General features: G+C 38.8%; 1 protein-coding gene across 1 annotated transcript in view; it reads left to right on the top strand.

Moving 5' to 3' along the window:
• Window positions 1–18834, top strand: part of LOC132995381 (thyroid hormone receptor alpha) — a 95844-nt gene that overhangs the window by 51098 nt on the left and 25912 nt on the right. Inside the window, exon 4 of the mRNA XM_061065336.1 lies at window positions 10648–10876. Coding sequence (XP_060921319.1) covers window positions 10821–10876 — 56 coding nt within the window. The 5' untranslated portion in view covers window positions 10648–10820. The remainder of the gene's footprint in view (window positions 1–10647; window positions 10877–18834) is intronic.

The raw sequence follows: 18834 nt of genomic DNA, 5'->3' as shown, positions 1-18834 counted from the left end.
CAGGGTCACAGGCTGTTTATCCTCAGCAGCAGAAGTTCTGCAGGAGATTCTGCAGAAGAAACAACTGAAAATATTTTTTTTACGGCAGCACAGATGGTGGAAGTTGTTTCTGTTACATGGTTTCGGGGGGGGACATTACTTTCAGTTTCAAACTCATTTTGTGGTGAGAAGACATTAGCATGACTGAGTCAAACAGATTCATGCTACTCTGTAATGTTTGACTTTGACTTTGGTGGATGCACAGTTCAAATGAAATAATACAGACTGTAGTACTATAGAAGAACAGACTTAACACTGTAAAGACAATGCCGTAAAGCAACGCAGCTGAATTAGTTATCATAACTCCAAATATCAGATTTTCAGTGCTCCTACGTGTGTCCAGTAGAAGAATCAATTATGCAGCCGCTGCTTCTGCTGAATGAATACGATCTACAGAGGACAGAAAGATGAGGGGGAGGGCCGTCATTCTAACACATCCACACAAACCGAGGAGGAGAGGCGAGAGGAAGGTCAGCCATGGCAGACTCACATTCTTGGCAGCCCAAACATAGGCTGGTCATTAGAGAGAGAGGGAGAGAGGAAACAAAGAAGAAGCAGTGGAAGATGTGCAGGGATGTGGAAACTGAGGGGAGAGAAAAAACCCCTGAGCTTTGATTTCTGGAGGTCAGTCTTAGCTTTTGTGTTGCCTCAGAGAGTGTGAACTTGGTTGCATCATTAAGTGAAATACATGACTTATTTGAATGGCCCACAAAGAACAATGTGTTTTCCTTTTTATTTCATTATTGTCTGTATGCAAATCTGCCTGTGTTAACATTCTTACATGGGTAGGTTACAGTCGTACAGCCTCTTGTTTTGCTCGAACTTTGTTGATTTTGAAAAGAAAGGAGGGACTTTGTGCTCAACTTGGTCCTCCTGAAGAAAAGGAGCAATCAGCTGTTTTTGACTGGTCAGTGTCATAAGAAAATCTGGGATTAGTTTTTTTATCTGTGAGAAGTTAATAACTCATATTTGTGAAGTTGGCACACAGAAAGGTTAGTGTTTCACATGTTATAGACACAATGATCAAAGAAAGAATCATCAACAATAATTAGTTATTTAAAATAATTGTTAAGTTAATACAGCCAAGTACAAGAGCAACTATAGTACTGTACAGTCCTTTGATAACAGCCCCTTTCTTCTCAAGAAGCTAGTTTCACACATTGACTGTGGCAGCACCACACTTTCACTTTCAGCTGGTAAAAAACACTTTGTGTTGTGAAGTTATATGAATGCACTTCCCATCTGACAAAAGCTGAGCTTGCACACTTATTCAAAGTAAATATCTTCAGAATTGACTGATAAAACAAAAAAAGGAATAACTGAACAGTCCAAAGAGAAGTTATGTTTTTATCTACCACTATACAATCTTGTAGGAGGGTCACCATTACGACTGATGCTCAACTTGACACGCACTTCATCAACACATTTTTTTTAAAATCTAAAGTTTGAAAGTTTTATGCAAATGTTCCTTTAGTTGTTTCCTTTATCTTTTCATGCCGAAATTAAAGATACATTTTTGGGTTGAAACACACCGACAGACACTGAACAAGTAGTTAGGTATCCAACTTTTTTTTCAGGATTTTGAAAAAAAAAAAGCTGCAGCAGTTTATAAAACATTAGAGGTAGGGGTGTGTCACAGTTTGTGTGTATTTTAATATATTTCCTGGGGAGATGTTCTCAAGCTAAAAAAAATTGCAATGCAATTAAATATTGATTTACTTGCCAAATAAACATGAAACAAATGTGCAAATATTTGAATATTGGGCAACTTCTTTAACATTGTAATTCTATAATCTTCAATTTAAAAAGCTTGAATACAACAAATCACTTTCCCCTTTTTCTTCATATGTTATTTGTAACACTGATATATTCTTTTATCTGTTGGTAATGAAATACATTGAATTAAAGTTCTGTTGTGCAATTTGTGGCGTCATCTTTATGTATAGTAACTCCTTTTCAGACAGCTAATCACCAGTCATCAGTTCACAGGTCCGATAAAACACTGCACAAGTTTTAATAGGAAATGATTGGAAACATGATAGTTTCATCTTGACAGTTCAAAAGTACAAAAAAAGATGTTGATGCCGAGAGCAAGACACGCGCGTGCCCGCACACACACATACAAGTAAGAAAGAAATGCATATGTGCTTCCCCATTACAGACTGTAAGGTTGTGTATGGGGAGACAACCAAAGACATGAAGTCCCATCAATGCCCTTATATATGCACACTCAATGTGAAATGCAGTCATGAATATGCACATGCAAGCATACACATACACACCCGCACACAGCCTCACATAGTCAATGAGAGCAGGGAAAACAATGAACACACAGAGCAGATGATTGCTGTAAATAAAAGAATGAAAGTGGCGTGTTGAGGAGCGGAGGAGGACACGATCCCACTGGCACAGAGCACAAGAGGAATTGGAAGAAACGAGTGGAAAAACAATGCAGAAAGAGAGAAGAGAGTTAATGCTGAAGTGGGGTGGGGTGGGTGGTTATGGAATGAAGTGTTCCCCTGTGTAACATATGAATAATTTAATTCAAACTTCATGTTTCACCATATGTAATCAGCAGTTTGGCAGACAGGGGAACTTTTGTATTTAATCCAGATCTCAGAGTGTCCGAGCTAACTCCACAATTTGATTCAAGTACTTTATTTCTCCGCCTGGACTGTTTCAGCACTTTGCCTCAATTGCTTCATAATTCTTTGTCCCCTAACACAATCTTTTGGTATTCTCCTACTCTTTCCTGTCATATCTGTAGCTACAGACAGATTTGGACCTGTGATGCGTACACTTTTGCTTTTGTGGGATTTGCAGCAGCACAAGCTCGAAACGCATTTATATTCTGCTGTTTACCTTCTATGTGTCAGCAAACACCTGCCTACTAACATACATCCAATCAATGCAGACAAACATTTACATACCGTACATGTATAGATGCATTTTTACTGGCTAATAAACACATTTTACATTAGGCAAATAGCAGGTAGTAGAGTTTCTCCAATAGCATTATTTTCTATATTGATTACAGTACCAAGATTTTGGTATCAGCTGACACCAGAGATGGAGACTCATGTTTCAGACTTTGACTGAAGTTGCACTTAATTTGCACATGGCACACTCAACTTACATATTTCCCCTGAAAGAATTCAGACTCGACTCAGACTCAAGGTTTGGGACAGAATCCTTTAATTTTGTATTTTTGGTACATTATGATTACACACTGAATGTCATTCCCTCCCATCATGCATAACCTACTGCATCTGGTCACAAGCTACCACACTCTACAGATGACACCATGGTGAGCACATCGCCTGTAGCTGCTACAGACAGGGCTGGTCCAAGGTATAGACGATTCAGGCGGGTGCCTTGGGTGATGCTTTCAGGTGGGCCGCTGCCAGAAATCCCGAGTATTGTAGCCTGTATGATCTTAGATACAGTATTTGTAACTTACCTGTTCTCCTCACATTCATCTCTGTCTCTCTCACTCTATCTGTCTCGCTCAACTACTCACTCACTCTGACAAGATTGTGTCAGGAGGAGAGATGACATAGCGCTCAGATACAGGAGAAACTCTTTAAGAAGATAAGGGAGGGTAAGAAGTCAGCCTGAGCAGTCACTACTTGATCGACCTACTGACTGACAACATCATGTACATTTCTCTTCATTGTTCTGTCATCAAATTAACAGGTAAATATTAATATTCCTGTGTGTTTTACAGACTGCTTAGACACCATAACAAGACTGTAACTTGTTAAAAACAACACAACCATATGTTAAAATTGTCATTGTGTGCAAAGCAGAATCAGGAATATAGCATTAAGCTCAAAGCTAAAACAAATCATGCTAAAACAAATCATGCTAAGACAAGTAGTCACATCCCATGTACTGTGTGAACCAGGACTGGTTAAAAAAACACATGCTGGGACGCCAAAACACTCATTAACTCATTTCCGCTCATAAAATCATGTAAGCCAAGAACATCCTAATCTTTTAACCCTGGATTTGCCCACTAAGTTCAGCCTCCTGCAGCCCCATGCAGCCGGCTGATCCGTCAGACTTTAACTGCACTTTGTAGGCTCCCTATATGACACCTGCAGCTCATATAGACTGTGTACAGTACTTTCAGCTCCAGCCATATCATGGCAGATCATCCAAGGCCACCTATGTTAAACATGCACTCGGTGACCTGTACTGTACAGCATCTGAATGTCAGCTGCTCCAGTGTCTGTCTTAGAGCGACAGACCTCAGAGCAGGTTTTCCCTTCAGGAGAGGCAGCTGCTTCAACCAAATGAACTTCTTTCATTTTAATGAGTTGTCTTTCTAACAGATGAAGTTTTTCCAGTTTTAATGATGAACTTCAAATACATTTACTTTGAAAACATCAGAAACATCAAGTATTATATAATTAGTGCGTGAGGTAATAGAAAACAATATAAAGACAGAGCTAGAAAAACATCAGGAATCTATGTTTTTCCTCCAATAACATTCTCTTTTAATAACACTGGTCAATCAGCTGTTAATCATATTAGTTATCTGAACCTGCACCCCGAGGGAGAACATCAGACGAAACATCTGTAAAGAAATGTTCACAGTGCTTCTGCATACTAAGCCAATATGCAAATCAAGCATGTAAAGGAGCTTGTAATCATCGAAAACCGTCTTCTCTGCCGTTTCACTGAGTCGCTCTTCTGAAGCTTTCAATCAAATCTTGTGATCTTCATAGGCAAGCTGAGTTTCCCCAGCTGTCATGAGATGCTGCACGTTCTGATTTCCTTTTCTTGAGCAGGGTTAAAGAACTCTGAAAGTGGAGACATTCATCCTTGATTTATTTAATTTGGTAAAAAAAAAAAAAGCTCCAGATCAATTGCTGCAGGGTCTTTTCTTAGTTGTTGGGGTCAACTTCTTTGTCCAAGGTCAGATATGAAAAGGCAATTGACCGTTTTGTTTAGTTTGACACAATTGATTTGGCCGTTTTGGGGGGACTGCTACACTGTGAAACAGTGCAATATAAATTTAGGTTTGTTTGGGGGTTTTTTGAAGGGGGATTGCTAAATTAAGGAATCATATAGACATACTTGACATTCTCTACTTATAGCATACGTTCTGGTACTTCCTGATAAGACATTGCATGTAAAGTGGTAGCGGAGGCCATTACCAATACTGGAATCAAGATCATTCAAACTTCACCTTGCTTGGCAAATAACATGCACTCATTTACAGCCTAGCTGGGAGAGCTGAATCTAGATAGTCTCGAAGGAATAACAGGATCAGTCTGTTACCTTTCGGGCTGCTACACTTATTTTTGTGTGCGCTGATTGATTTTTCTGCTGATTCGGCCGGAGTGATTGCGGAGAGAGCGTGAGTGATGCAGTGGGAGAAAGTGGACGGGTAGAGAGAGAAAGAGATGTGATTTGGAGGAAACGTTGAGAAAGCTGCAAGAGGGAGGGAGGGAGGTAAAGAGACGGTCATCTTTGATCATGCTGTGTGTGTGTGTGTGTGTGTGTGTGTGTGTGTGTGTGTGTTTCTCTCCATTTAATCAGCTTGGAAGCCAGCCAAGGCCTCCCTGCTCAGAGACGGACTAGAGGTGTGTGCGTGATTGTGCGTGTGGGTGTTCGGCTTCACACTGTGGTGTCTGTGGCTTAGACTCTGTGTGTTGGAGAGAATAATGCTGCTCAAAGACTTTGTGTGTATTTGTGTGTTTGATTGAGAAGACCAAAAGTGTACATGTTAGTGTGTGTGTGTGTGTGTGTGTGTGTGTGTGTGTGTGTGTGTGTGTGTGTGTGTGTGTGTGTGTGTGTGTGTGTGTGTGTGTGTGTGTGTGTGTGTGTGTGTGTGTGTGTGTGTGTGTGTGTGTGTGTGTGTGTGTGTGTGTGTGTGTGTGTGTGTGTGTGTGTGTGTGTGCGCGTGTGCGCGCGTGTGTGTGTTTGTGTGTTTTATAACACCCATGCAGGATCTTGATACTGCAAAGTATCCCACACCGACTGGTACACATTGTACACAGCAGAGTGTACATATTGTACCAGTCTGTAGTTAATGCACCGAACATTGATCAGTGTGTCATCACTGACCCATGACCCAAATGATGTTTACACTATGTGTGCGTGCGTGCGTGCGTGCGTGTGTGCGTGTGTGTGTGTGTCTATTACAGCCATAAAAAGTTACTCATGGTACAGAACCATCAACATCACTTTGCGTCCACACCATTCATTATTGTACTCATTATCAACTCGCTCTGTGGTTAGAATTTAAAACTCCTAAACATAAATCAGTGCCAGCTGTTCTAAACATTAGTGTGTTGCATCATGACGTGCGCCCATCAACATGGAATTATAATTATATGCAAATACCTCCCTAATCACTTTCTGCGTAATGAACAGTTAATGTATAATATACATTACATTATGCAAGTAAAACATTATATTAATAATAAATCAATAAAATATAAATATGATAAAGGAAGTTAGTTGTTTCTTGATGCAGGACACTTTTTGATTCAAACAGCCATTTACTAACATTGGCATACAGATGTGCAAGTTCAGTTTGTCTGGAGTCAGGTTCATAAGTTCAGTGACATGTCTGTTTCAGTCCTGCAATTATCCTTAAAGTTGTTCACTTTGACTTTGGCTCTTACATCCTGAACAGATAATGGTCACGTGATTCACTTTCTTTTTGCATAATATAACATAAAACAGAGGTTATGAAGTCTGAAAACGTCAATCACTTTTCACTCTCTTTTAGAAACCTTGATTAAAAAAAAAAGTTTTACACCTGGTAGGCCCAAAGTGTCTTTAATAAGTCTATACCAACACACTCTCTTACCTCTGCACATCATTTTTTACACTTTAAAGTTTGTATTTTCTCATCTTCACTGATTCGATGTGCAGCTTTACATTTCTCTGCCACTGTTTGAGAATATTCACAGAGTGCAGAAGCTTCTGTTTTCTTATTCACTCATGGAAAAACTTTAGTGCAAATTTCAGCCTTCGACAAAACAGACCTAGAAATACTTACGGTTTAATACACAGTTTTTTTTTTGGTTTCTTTTTTCTGGTGCGGTCTTGATCCATATAGCAAACGCCTATTACACTGTAATGGTCATAGTTTTTTATTTTGTATTTCTTTGAGGTCTTTGACGACTTTGACTCAAAATGATAACTGTCACAAAAAGGCCAATCAAATGTTGACTCTCCAATCCCTCTCTTGTTGGATTTCTGTGTGCTCGGCCTCTCTGATCTCTCACACTCTGATGCCATCTACTGTCACATGTGAAGAAGTGGAGCTCAGCTGCTCACATCTAGGTATTTTTTTTTAACGGGGAACTAAATACCAGCTTGTATTAAAGTGTCCCTTTTTTAAGTGACAGAAATTACATTTGTTTATAAATAATTATTTATTTTTCTGTTTATTATTATTAAGTCTCATTTTTTATAATAATGTATCCTACAAAAAGGATTGTCTTGTTAACCTTCAAGAAACTCTCACCTCTGCCAAAGAACTTCAGTGTCATCAAAAGTCTGTTGATCAAATATAAACACGGGATGTAGCTGAAAACAAAATTCAATTAAATCATTTCCTATGAATCTTCTTCAGTCCTCTCTTTCTTAAATTATTCATATTATCAAGAAATATTTGCTTAAGGAATGAAAACCTATTTGAAGACATCACATTTGTCTTAGGGAGATGGGCTAAAAAAAAATCTCAGTTATCATCCTAAACTTTAAAGTCTTTAAGGAATAAATGAGTGAAAATAATAATTTGTAGGTAGTAGCCATAGAAGAACACTTTATGATGTTTGAAATAGATATTTACCCGTAAAATAAATCCAAGTGTTACCAGTTAGAGATTGTTTTCATGAATGGGAAACGTTTTTAGACAAGCGGAAAAAATGAATAGAAAGGAAAACACATTTTCTTAAGTGAACAGGAGAAGTACATAGAGTGTTCCAGACACTGAAGGTAATTGACAATTATTGCAGCGTGACCTGACATGATGTGTATAACCCATATCGTGACCTTTCAGGTTCAAATGTCATTATTTGCGTCAGAGTTCTGTCAGTGTGTTTTGGCAGAATGGTGCTGTTTATGTGCAAACCTGCATCACAGTCCTCGTGTATACATCCAGAAAAGTACGTGAGTTGAACAAACTGCCCCTCTTCATTAACAGCCATGCTCCAGTTCTCCACTGTACAAACTGAATGATGTGAGAACAGCCCAGCTTTGTGCAGGAACCAGGTCAGCTCAGGTCACATGTACATTCATACCACCGGTGTTGTGGTGACTCTGGTGCCCTCATCTGGCACATCCTGCACCTCGCATGCTAATGTGCATGCACCGTTAGATGGGGCAGATCCTGTGATGAGTTTGTGGTTTTCTCTTTCTAAATGAAGTGCCAGCTCTTTATAATTAATTATAGTAAAGTTGTATTGAGATAAAATGTGATGATGAGTTTTCACATTTAAACACAAACACTACAGCTCTCCAAAAGGATCTGTTTCCTCAAACTATGAACAGGAATTAGTGTTTTAATCTCTGTCATCTGTCCTTGGGGTTAGCAGGATAATCCACTCTCAAGCCTGCAGTCATACAAACATGACACAGTTAATAATGATTTATGACTGTCGTATTTTTATACAGATACTCATACTGAGTCACAATGAAAGAAGTTATCGCTGCCATCGAGCCAGACCTAATATTTGTTGAGTCATGTCAGTGGGCAATCTGGGCCCATTAGAAAAGTTATATTTTCATTTCACCTCAAATATTCAACATATCGACTGCCAATTCAGTAAAGGGCAAACTTTTCAAAGGAGTATCAAAATATCAAATCGGTCTGCTAAAGCTCTAGGAATCACTTTGCTGCGTTTTAGTGCAGCATCAGCTTCTTAACTCAGCTTGTCATGGACAGAATATGCCACTAGTAAGACTGAAAGCAGCTTCTAGGTCAGTACAAGATATCACAGTCTTCTTTCAAGTAGTTTTTTAAGGATGTCAACAATACGGAACTGACAAAAAGACATCGTCTTCCACATTATGTCCAGAACACGCACTCACTGTTTCCTGTGTTAGTTTGTTGAACATTAATCCATAGAATAAAAAAGTATCTTCAAAGTACGTTGTAGAGAGATATGAGTGCCTATGAAACATGTGATGTTGATCCATCAAAGAGAAGTTATGACCTACGGTGTTACACTCCACAACAAGCCAAACAACTATTACTCTATATATATATTCTTTCTTTTAACTTTTCATTGTGCTCCCAGATAAGTTAGGAGTGCATTGTTGTATCTGGCATGCATTTTTTTAAGGTTGCAAATATAGAAAAACAGATCCCTAAAAAATGACAGTGTTGATACCAGAACCATCGAAGACTGAAAAGCTCATATGTGCTTTACCTTTTCTCTGCATGATCTCACTTAAGGAACAAAAAGAGGGAATAAGCTGAAAGACAGCCACGAAAATTGTTGAGTGCAATTTAGCCTAAATTCCTTTCAGAGGTCTTGTAAGTCACTTATAGTCAATTAGATTTGTCTTCAGCATGTTTCCTCTAATATATGCAGGCTTGTAGTGGTGAGCAGAGAACAGGACACTGGCTGTTTTATTATCTCTGTGTGATCTATATTTATAATGTCATAAAAAATAGGGTCAAGGGGTGACACCTATGAAATGGCGTATGAAGATAGTTTGTTTCCTGTGACTCAGTCCTACATCTTTAGTGTGCTGAAACATTTTTAATGTAACCTTCAAATAACCATCTCCAAACTCAGCTGAAATGAGCAAAAGCTAAAATGCTAACATTCTAAAAGAAACTAAGATTTTAAACTAAGATTTTAGTAATTGTAAGAGAAAAAACATCGGTATGTTATCGGCCATATGTAAGCATGCTTGAGGGCTCTTGTACAGATAGGACAGTGGATAGTGTCGGAAATCAGGGAGCAGGTAGAGATTGTGGAATGACATGCAGGATGGGAGCCACAGGTCGAATTCAAACCCTGGCTGCCCGCTGGAAGGACAACAGCCTCTGTAAATGGAGCGCGCGCACTAACCACATACTTCATCGGCGCATACCCGCAAAAATATTGAGATGAAGCTATACTATTGTTTTATCAGCACACACTGGTAAAACTCAGAAAAGTAATATTAGATAGTAATGTATGAAAGCATTTTTAACAACACAGACAGGGTAGAAGTGTCGATCCCTTCACAAATGCAGGACACATGTTTCAGCTGTCAGTGGGCATAAGTTAAGTTATTTATTTATTGAAAATATTTGAATTGTTCACTAGTTTAAGACTCTCCAGGTATATGTTGCAGCCATTCCTTAGCTGACAGATAGTGTAATTTAACTCCTCAATGAATTAAACACAGACAAATGAATAAACCTTTTAATTACATAAGTGGATGAACAGTATTGTAATGAATAAAATGTGTGGAAAGGCAAAAGTAGAATTTCTTTTGTAATGATTGTTTTCTTGCATGTACACATACAGGGACAACATTCAAATGACAACTGTAGGGTTATATAACAGTGTGTATGTAATGTTACATTTTACTGGACAAATGTTAATACCCCCTCGTGTCTGTTTCTCTCTTCCCCTCCAGCGTTCTTTTGCTTCCACTGATGTCCCGCCCACCTTGCTCTTCCCAGCCAATCAACACGCAGATCCTCAGATGGCTGTCTACTGAAGGGGACGCCGGCGAATGCTGAGCAGGCTGGCAAGGTCGAGGGCCGCCTCGTCTTCCTGTGATTGGCTGCTGGACAGGACTGAGGCACCATGGAGCCAATGTCCAACAAGCAGGATAGCAATTCATCAGAGGGAGATGAGAAAGGGTGAGACAGAAACAGAGTGTTTGTGTGTGTGTGTGTGTGTGTGTGTGTGTGTGTGTGTGTGTGTGTGTGTGTGTGTGTGTGTGTGTGTGTGTGTGTGTGTGTGTGTGTGTGTGTGTGTGTGTGTGTGTCTGTCTTTGATGTAAACATGAAAGGAAAGCAGAGATTAACGATGGATTTGACAGGAGAAGGAATAGCTGCAGGCATAGACGGATGGATTGATGGATGGATGAAAGAACATGCAGACGCAGAGGTGCAGCAAAACAGCCTCAAATCATCCAAATCCTCACAAACAGAGACAAAGCACATTGTTGTGTATACACACTTCTCATGTAATAGAGTGAAGGAATTCATAAAAGGATGACAGACTCATCATTCGGTGGATAAATGCTTTATTGACAGGCAGAAGAGAACATGAACAGATGATTAATAAGAGATAAAGGAAAAGGACGTTGTCTTTCGCTGAAATGAGGGATTGATGGCACAAAGGGACACGGAGTATAAAGTGTATTTTTAGGAGACGGTAAAAGTATATGCAGATCAATCCATCACCCTGCCATCTGTGTACTCTCCTGTTCCCAGGCACGTGTAGTCACACACACTAAACACACACACACACATACGTGCACAAACAAAAAACGGTACATTCCCTTCCACCCTCCTGTCAATCTTTAGTTCTGAAGAGTCTCACATTGTTGTGAATAAATAGTTTATCATGTGCGCACAACAAAGAGGCTTCTGAAATCTCAGAACATTTTAGAAGTCTGATCGTTATAATGAAAAAGAAAACGTATTCTTATTTCAAAATCACTGCACTAATAGGACCTCTTTTTCTTCTTTTTTTACAAAATATTTATTTCAAATTAAGCAGATCATTTTATTTCCAAAAGGGTCATTTTCAAACTGTCAGTTTTTATTTCACAGTGGCCATTTGATTTGAATGATCAGTGGAGGAAATCTTGATAACTTACCTTTAATCAGCTGAATCCTTTCACTTTAATATGTCTGTGTGTGTCATTGTCGATGCGGGAGAACTACAATGCAGGATTTGAACTTAAATAATCGAGTCACAAAATGACTTAATAGTGTTCAACGTTTCCACGGTTTTTACCTGAAACCAAATTATCAGCAGATGTTTGTCACTTCTTCCAAACATATAAACCTTGTGATTTGTTTCTCACAGGTAAAAAAAAAAAAACTTGAGATTCCTGTCGGCTGACAAAGAAGTTTTGTGGGTTGTAGGGTGTTTACTGCATTCAAAACTCAGGGGCGCCCCTGGTCCTCCTCAAAGTGTGACGGGTGATTTGACAGTTCAGTACAGCACCTTGACAATCTTTCATTTCTTAATGCAATTCCAGCTGTACACTGATATGATGGCAACACTGTATCGTAAGCAGTGCAACAGAATACCAAACAGCTAAAGAGGAAGAAAATTGAAAGGAGGGGAAGATGTTACATTTTTTCTGCTATGCTGCTTTACAGGCATGTCCTGCACAACTATCCGACTCCTACTGAATTGACCCTATGAATAATTTTGTCCTTAAATTATAAACACCCAAGCAGATCTCCGTATGCTTGTTCAGCCTGTGTTCATTTGGGACAACTGTGAGCCTCAAAGACTCCAAACTTCATAAACTTCACTGATAGACCTGAGAGTCACAAACTTCATGATTAAATGTGCCGTTTTTGTTTTGTGTCTGCAAATCTCTCCATATGCGTTTGCGCTTCCTTCCTCTTTCCCCAGCACCGTCAGATACATATAAATGTTTTTTCATCAATATTCAGCGCTGTCATGTGTTGGTTACAGCATTGTGATGGCTGACGTATTATAGAAGTACAAAACGTTGACAATAAATGGAAAAAAATCCAATTAAAACCAGTAATTGACACAAATACCATTCACACTAAGGCAGGGGTGTCCAAAGTGCGGCCCGAGGGCCATTTGCGGCCCTTGAGGGGACTTTTTGTGGCCCGTGACTTCAAATGAAGAATCAGAAGATTTTGAGGTCTTGATTAAGATCGGCACATTATCTTATTTTTCTTTTTCATGTTAACAAGGGCTGAACAATATTCCTAAAATAGAAAATGTTCAGTAACATGTATGTTGTTTTTCTTAAATCTACAGCTTTTACTATTTTCCACATTTTTTTGTAAACTATGAAAAAAAAACATATGCAAAGTTTTTGCAAACAAGCGGACTGTTGTTTAACCATTTAATGACCTGAGCTAAATGCAGAAAGCTTTTCTAAAAAAATGAACCACGTTACAGGCTCTGAGAAAAAAAAACAAATAAAGTAGAACAAAGAAATCAAAATATTTGATTTCCTTTTATTAAAGGGTTTCTTTAGCGAGCCTTTTGATTCTGATCTACAAAGCCTGACTATTTTTTCAACTATATTTAAAAAAAACAAAACCTGTGGCCCGCGAGCGATTCTAACACAACAATTTTGGCCCGCAAGAAAAAAAGTTTGGACACCCCTGCACTAAGGCATTAAGAGAGAGACAAAGAGGTCATAATCACACAGTCAGGAACTGACTGTGTGGTTATTAGGAAGTTAATAATCTGATTGAAGACAAGTAAAACCTTCTAATACAACTGGAGTTTCTAAGTAGAAAGGCCATGCATGATTAAAGGTTGCTTCTCTGATTAGCTTTTAAGTTCGCCTGAGAACAGAATTACAGTAGAAGTACATACATGTACTTGTTGGTGTGCTTTATGTCATTCCCTCATGTTTAAAAACAAAGGATCACGATGGGAATCTTTGATTTCTGGTGACCATATGGCCTTTTTGGAAAAGAACTCTGGATGTTTTTTTCTTGTATATGTACAGTATATACAAATGGAATCAGCGCAATAGTAGCATCTACGTAAGAGGCTTCTGAAATCTAAGAACATTTTAGAAGTCTGATCGTTATAATGAAAAAGAAAACGAAGCAGAGGCTTCTCCGGTTCAGCTGCCGGATCATGTGTCTATATCCTTCTGTGGGCAGGTGATTTTACGTTAGTGGATGTGTAGGTGTAGAAAGATGTTTGCATGGATATGCACATGCAATGTCAGTCTGTGTGTGTGTGTGTGTGTGCGTGTGTGTGTGTGTGTGGATGTGGATTAGTGAAGTGGAGAGAGCTGGATTAGGAGCACCGAGGGCAGCTGTAGCCACAGAAAGAGAAGGACAGCTCAGGACGCGGCAATATGTGACAACAACAGCGGATTGTCGCTTTGTGTTTGTGCGCATGTGCGTGTGTATCTGTCTAACTGTGTCATTGAGCATTCACGTGTTCTTGGGAGCGCTGCCTCATGGACCCCTCCCCTCTTTGATGTCTGAGTCATGTAGCACTCGTACACACACACACACACGCACACAGACACACACACACAGATGTAACACTTCGCATACCCTGGAGTAGGGGATACCAAAATAGAATTTGGAGTGTGTGTGTCTGTGTGTGTGTCTGTGTGTGTGGCTGTGCGAGTGTCAGAATTACCTGCAGCGGCATGCCTCTGAGTTTTTGAGGACATGATCGGCTGTCAGTGTTTACTTTTGATCGACCTCCGAATAGAGTAAATGTAACAGTGGTTACGCTTGTGGTTTCATCTTTATATAAATCTTATCCTTTAAAATCCCTTAAGGGTCCACTTAAAGGTCTTAAAATGATCCTAACTTGGACAGTGTTCAAGCTGGGATGAATTAATTATGTAAGTCAAGATAACGAAGCATCTCATTAGGTCGCCTTTTAGTGGCATCATATCCCTTTATCACCTCTGCTAACACTTTTCATGGAAACGCTTAAAGGCACAGTATGTAGATTCCGACGCCAGGGAGCTCTCAATCAAAACAATAACAAGAGATGACGTTAAGGTTGGCGGGGATTCATGGAAGTGATTCTCTCTGGTACTCTGCCCAGATGAAAAAGAACTCAGAGTTGGCTGTAGTCAAGACGAATTGGCAAAACAGACCTGAAGAAGAAAATATGTTTACAGACGAGTTAATGTATCTAAGTATAATTAACATTATTTTATCACAGCAACAGTACGGCAGCTTTCAGTAGCAGTTCCTGATTCCTTGTGTAGCAGTCTTTTGCCTAAGATCCGGTTTTCACACAGCAGCGATAAACATGTAGTGTGTCATGGCCACCACTGCAACAAGACGTCCCGTTACAACTATGAAATTAAGGATTTCTCTGGCTTTACCTGATGGAAATAGTTGAGGTTATGTAAGTACTCAACAACAAAAAAATATACAATATAGGTTTAGTTATTTTGTGATTATTTAGATATTTTAGTGAAATTCTACATATTGTATCGTTAAACACTGGCCTGTGAGTCAGCATAGTTAAAATGTCGCAATATATCTTAACTGGAACAAAAAAAGAAATGTTTTCCCACTTTTAACAAATATATTTTCAGTTTCTTTGTCTGACTTTAGAAACAGAAATGATCTTGTCTTAGCATTTTCCATGTCCTTAAAGAATGCTTTGAGTTGAGTTCATCTTACTTCATCCGTAAATACAACAGGGTATTATCTGTATAATGTTGCATTTTTTAATTGTTTCCTGGTAACCTGCAGTACAGGAAGCATAAATAAGGGTGGATTAAACTGTTCTGAGCGCATAACCTTGTTCTAACTTTGGTGTATAAAACAAGATCGATCTAATAAATAGGATTCAAACCAGCTTAATACAGATACTGTGATGCCAATTAAGTGTTCCAGTGTCCATAACAGGATGTGATCAATTATATCTAATGCCACGCTAAGACCTAACAGACAAGCAGAGAGATATCCTCTGTCAAATTATAAAGGCAAGGCAAGTTTATTTTTATAGTACATTTCAGCAACAAGGCAATATCAAGTGCTGACATAGGGAAAAAGAGACATTGAAACATTACATTTAAAAATCAGTAGATTAATGTGAAATATGTTAATATATAGGATTTTTGAGTGTAAAGGAATATATTTTGAATGTCTGAGGTTGACTCATTCACCTGAAGCAGTAGCAGGGTTTTCAGAAGGGGTTAAAGGGTGTGCAGTGTTGCGGGGGGGGGGGGGGGGGAACACTGGTGTGGTTAAAATAGTGTGGGCCTGATTTACTAAGACCCCAGGTAAAGAGTACTGAATAGTTTGCAAAAATCCTGCAAATTCTACGTTTGGTTGATCTGCGATTTGCAGTTGATCTACTAAGAAAATGTGCATGAATGATAACAGGTGCAAACCTTGTGGAGGAGGTAGTAGTTAAGTTAGGCTTTTGCATGTTCTACTGTTTTATGTCATGGAGAGTTTGGACGGAAAGCAGAATGACTGCAAGTGCAAAATAGGTATTAGTGAAGAGGCAAATAAGCGTCAATAATTTCGAGTTATAGCAGATAAATCTGAATATTGCAAAAATAAAATTTGGCTTATAAGAAAACTTTGGCATTAAACAGGGCCTCTCTTTTCTTCCCTCCATCTTTTGAATGAATTGTCATACATTGCGCAGGAGGTGCAAGATGTGTCCTTTGTGGCATGGGCGCATTTTCTCCTCCCAGTATTTTGCAGGCTAGGGCAGAAACGCCCATAGCAATCCTCACTGTGTGCCGTTTGTAGATCAGATAGCACATTTTTTCCAGGTGGAATCAAGCTTACACACGTTTTAACACACGTAAACCTTTTGTAAATCAGACCCTGAGTAGGTTTGTTGAAACTCAAAGAAAATCCAATTAAGATTAAGATCATTGGGATGCTAAGGCTATCATTATTGACGTCCGCATAAATATTTAAGGCACCTTATGTAATAACTTCAGGTTAACAAAGAAGATGAAGAAAACCTGACAACTCAGGAGCAAGGAAGAAACCGCATTTATTACAGTTACTATTATCAAGTAAGATGATAGATTAATATCTCGACACGTGACAGAACAAGCAAGGTTAATAACTGCAGTAATGAAAGTATTACAGATTCAAATGACTATACACAACACGGCAAAACCCAACTCCTAATAAAACCCAATAGTATAACAGGATGTTTGGCTAATTGCCTCATTATAATATAAATTACGAAACTATTCATAAAGTCAGTGTAACAACTGATTGTTTGGACAGTTAAAAACTGACACAAGCATCATGGTATTTGTAGGTGAATAAAAGAAAATAAGATGTACAGTATAGCAGAATATATTCAATGATAATGAATAACCGGAAGTAAAACTACCAAGTTAGTGAACATTAGTTATTGATGCAATACAGATAACTTGTACTGGAAAAGTTATACTGCGGATGTAATCTGCAGGACCTCTAGAAGTCCTCATTACAGTATATATAATATACCTCAATACAGTATATTTCCTTTAGAAATATTTTAAACCCTCATTGTAGAAGCACTAACAAAGTAATAAACATTCACTACATTTGCCAAAAACCATGACAAAGCAAAAGAAAACATTACTCAATTGAACAACTAATGACCAAATCCTCAACTTATATGAACTTTCTTTCAGTCTAGAATGTAACACATTGAGCTAAGTTAAGATAAATATTGTGGGAAAACATTGTGAAAGTTCCATCCTGTGTTTTCTGCTGATAAATGTCAGAATGTTTGTGTTCTATGAATCTGATGAACATACCAATAACAGTGAGGCTCTGTAAGTAAATATGAACAAATAGACTTTATCCTTACTCAAACCCTTTTCAAAAGGACCATTCTTTCTTTCTTAGTGAGGCCTTGCCCTCAGGTGACACTTCTGTAGTTTAACATCGAGTCTATTGGCTGAAGCAGCACAATCTCAAACAACTCTCTGTTTTAATTCACAAGCCACATCTGACCTCTTCTAAAAGCGTGCGACACAGGCGTATTAAGAGGTTATGAGGGCTATTAGACCTAAGCGGTGAATGATTGTATGTTTGATGGCATTATTCAAGAGTTTTCAAACATTTTCACAGCAGTCTTGTTGTGTAACTCGGCAACAGCTTCATAATGCCACAAGTAATTTATGCAATAAGCTATTTGAAAGAGCTTTGGATAAATTTGTCATTTTAGACATTTTTGTATAATCCTAACTCTGTTGTTTCTGTGTTTACCTTGCACTTTGCTTACTGGTAGTTTATTTGTCAATGCTCTACCACTGGAGTGACACAGAATCAGTCAATCAGTAATTGTGTTTTCTGAGATGGTCACTGTGTTTAACCACATGATCAAAGATCCACTCACGCTTGCTGTGACTGCCATGTCTCAGTTGCGTTGGCCAATCATAAAGTGGGCAATCAGAGGTGGGCTTCCACATGAAGCAGGACATATTTTTGAGTGAAAAGGCCAAATGCATTTGCTAAAATTAAATTCTGAAACCCATTGGCTATCACAGGCTATTGTCATCTATTCTGGTCATCGGCTGCTCATCTGCAATATAAGCAAATAATTATCTGGTTGTGGATGGTGTCTCCTCACTCAGACTCTGTACCAAAAGGAAGCCTACATGGAAAACATTGCAGAGATTGTCAAACCAGGCAAGAGAAGCCAAACAAATAATTCATGGATACTTTTCGGGACTTCACGTGGTATCCTAGATACTCATTTGTAAAATGAGATACAATGAGCAACGTTTCATGCCCAATATACATTTTTTGTCTCTGACACCCTATGATTGTTAGTTCACATTGTGGTCCCTCTTGCATCAGACAGATGCTTGTGGTGTAGCCTAAAAGTGATGGATAAAAAAAACCAACTGATTTTCAGCTTTTAAGAAAGAACTCCACATTCTTAACACTGCTCATTGTAGAACAATGCACCTCCAAAAATAAGAGTTCGGTCAAAGACTCAGTTAAGATTGCTAGTAGCAGCTAATGTAACCTCTAGTAGATAGAACAAGCTGGTATATGTCTGGTAAGCTAAGACACTAGAACACTCCAAGACCTGGAAACTGTTCTTTGAGTGGCCGAGTGTCCAATTGAACAGTTTCCCTCAGTTTATGCTGCACTGTGCTTTGAGCCCCACC

This window comes from Labrus mixtus, chromosome 20 (assembly GCF_963584025.1).
Source record: "Labrus mixtus chromosome 20, fLabMix1.1, whole genome shotgun sequence".
NCBI classification, from domain to species: domain Eukaryota; kingdom Metazoa; phylum Chordata; class Actinopteri; order Labriformes; family Labridae; genus Labrus; species Labrus mixtus.
Note: the sequence above shows the minus strand (reverse complement) of the source record. Positions and strands in the feature narration are given on the sequence as shown.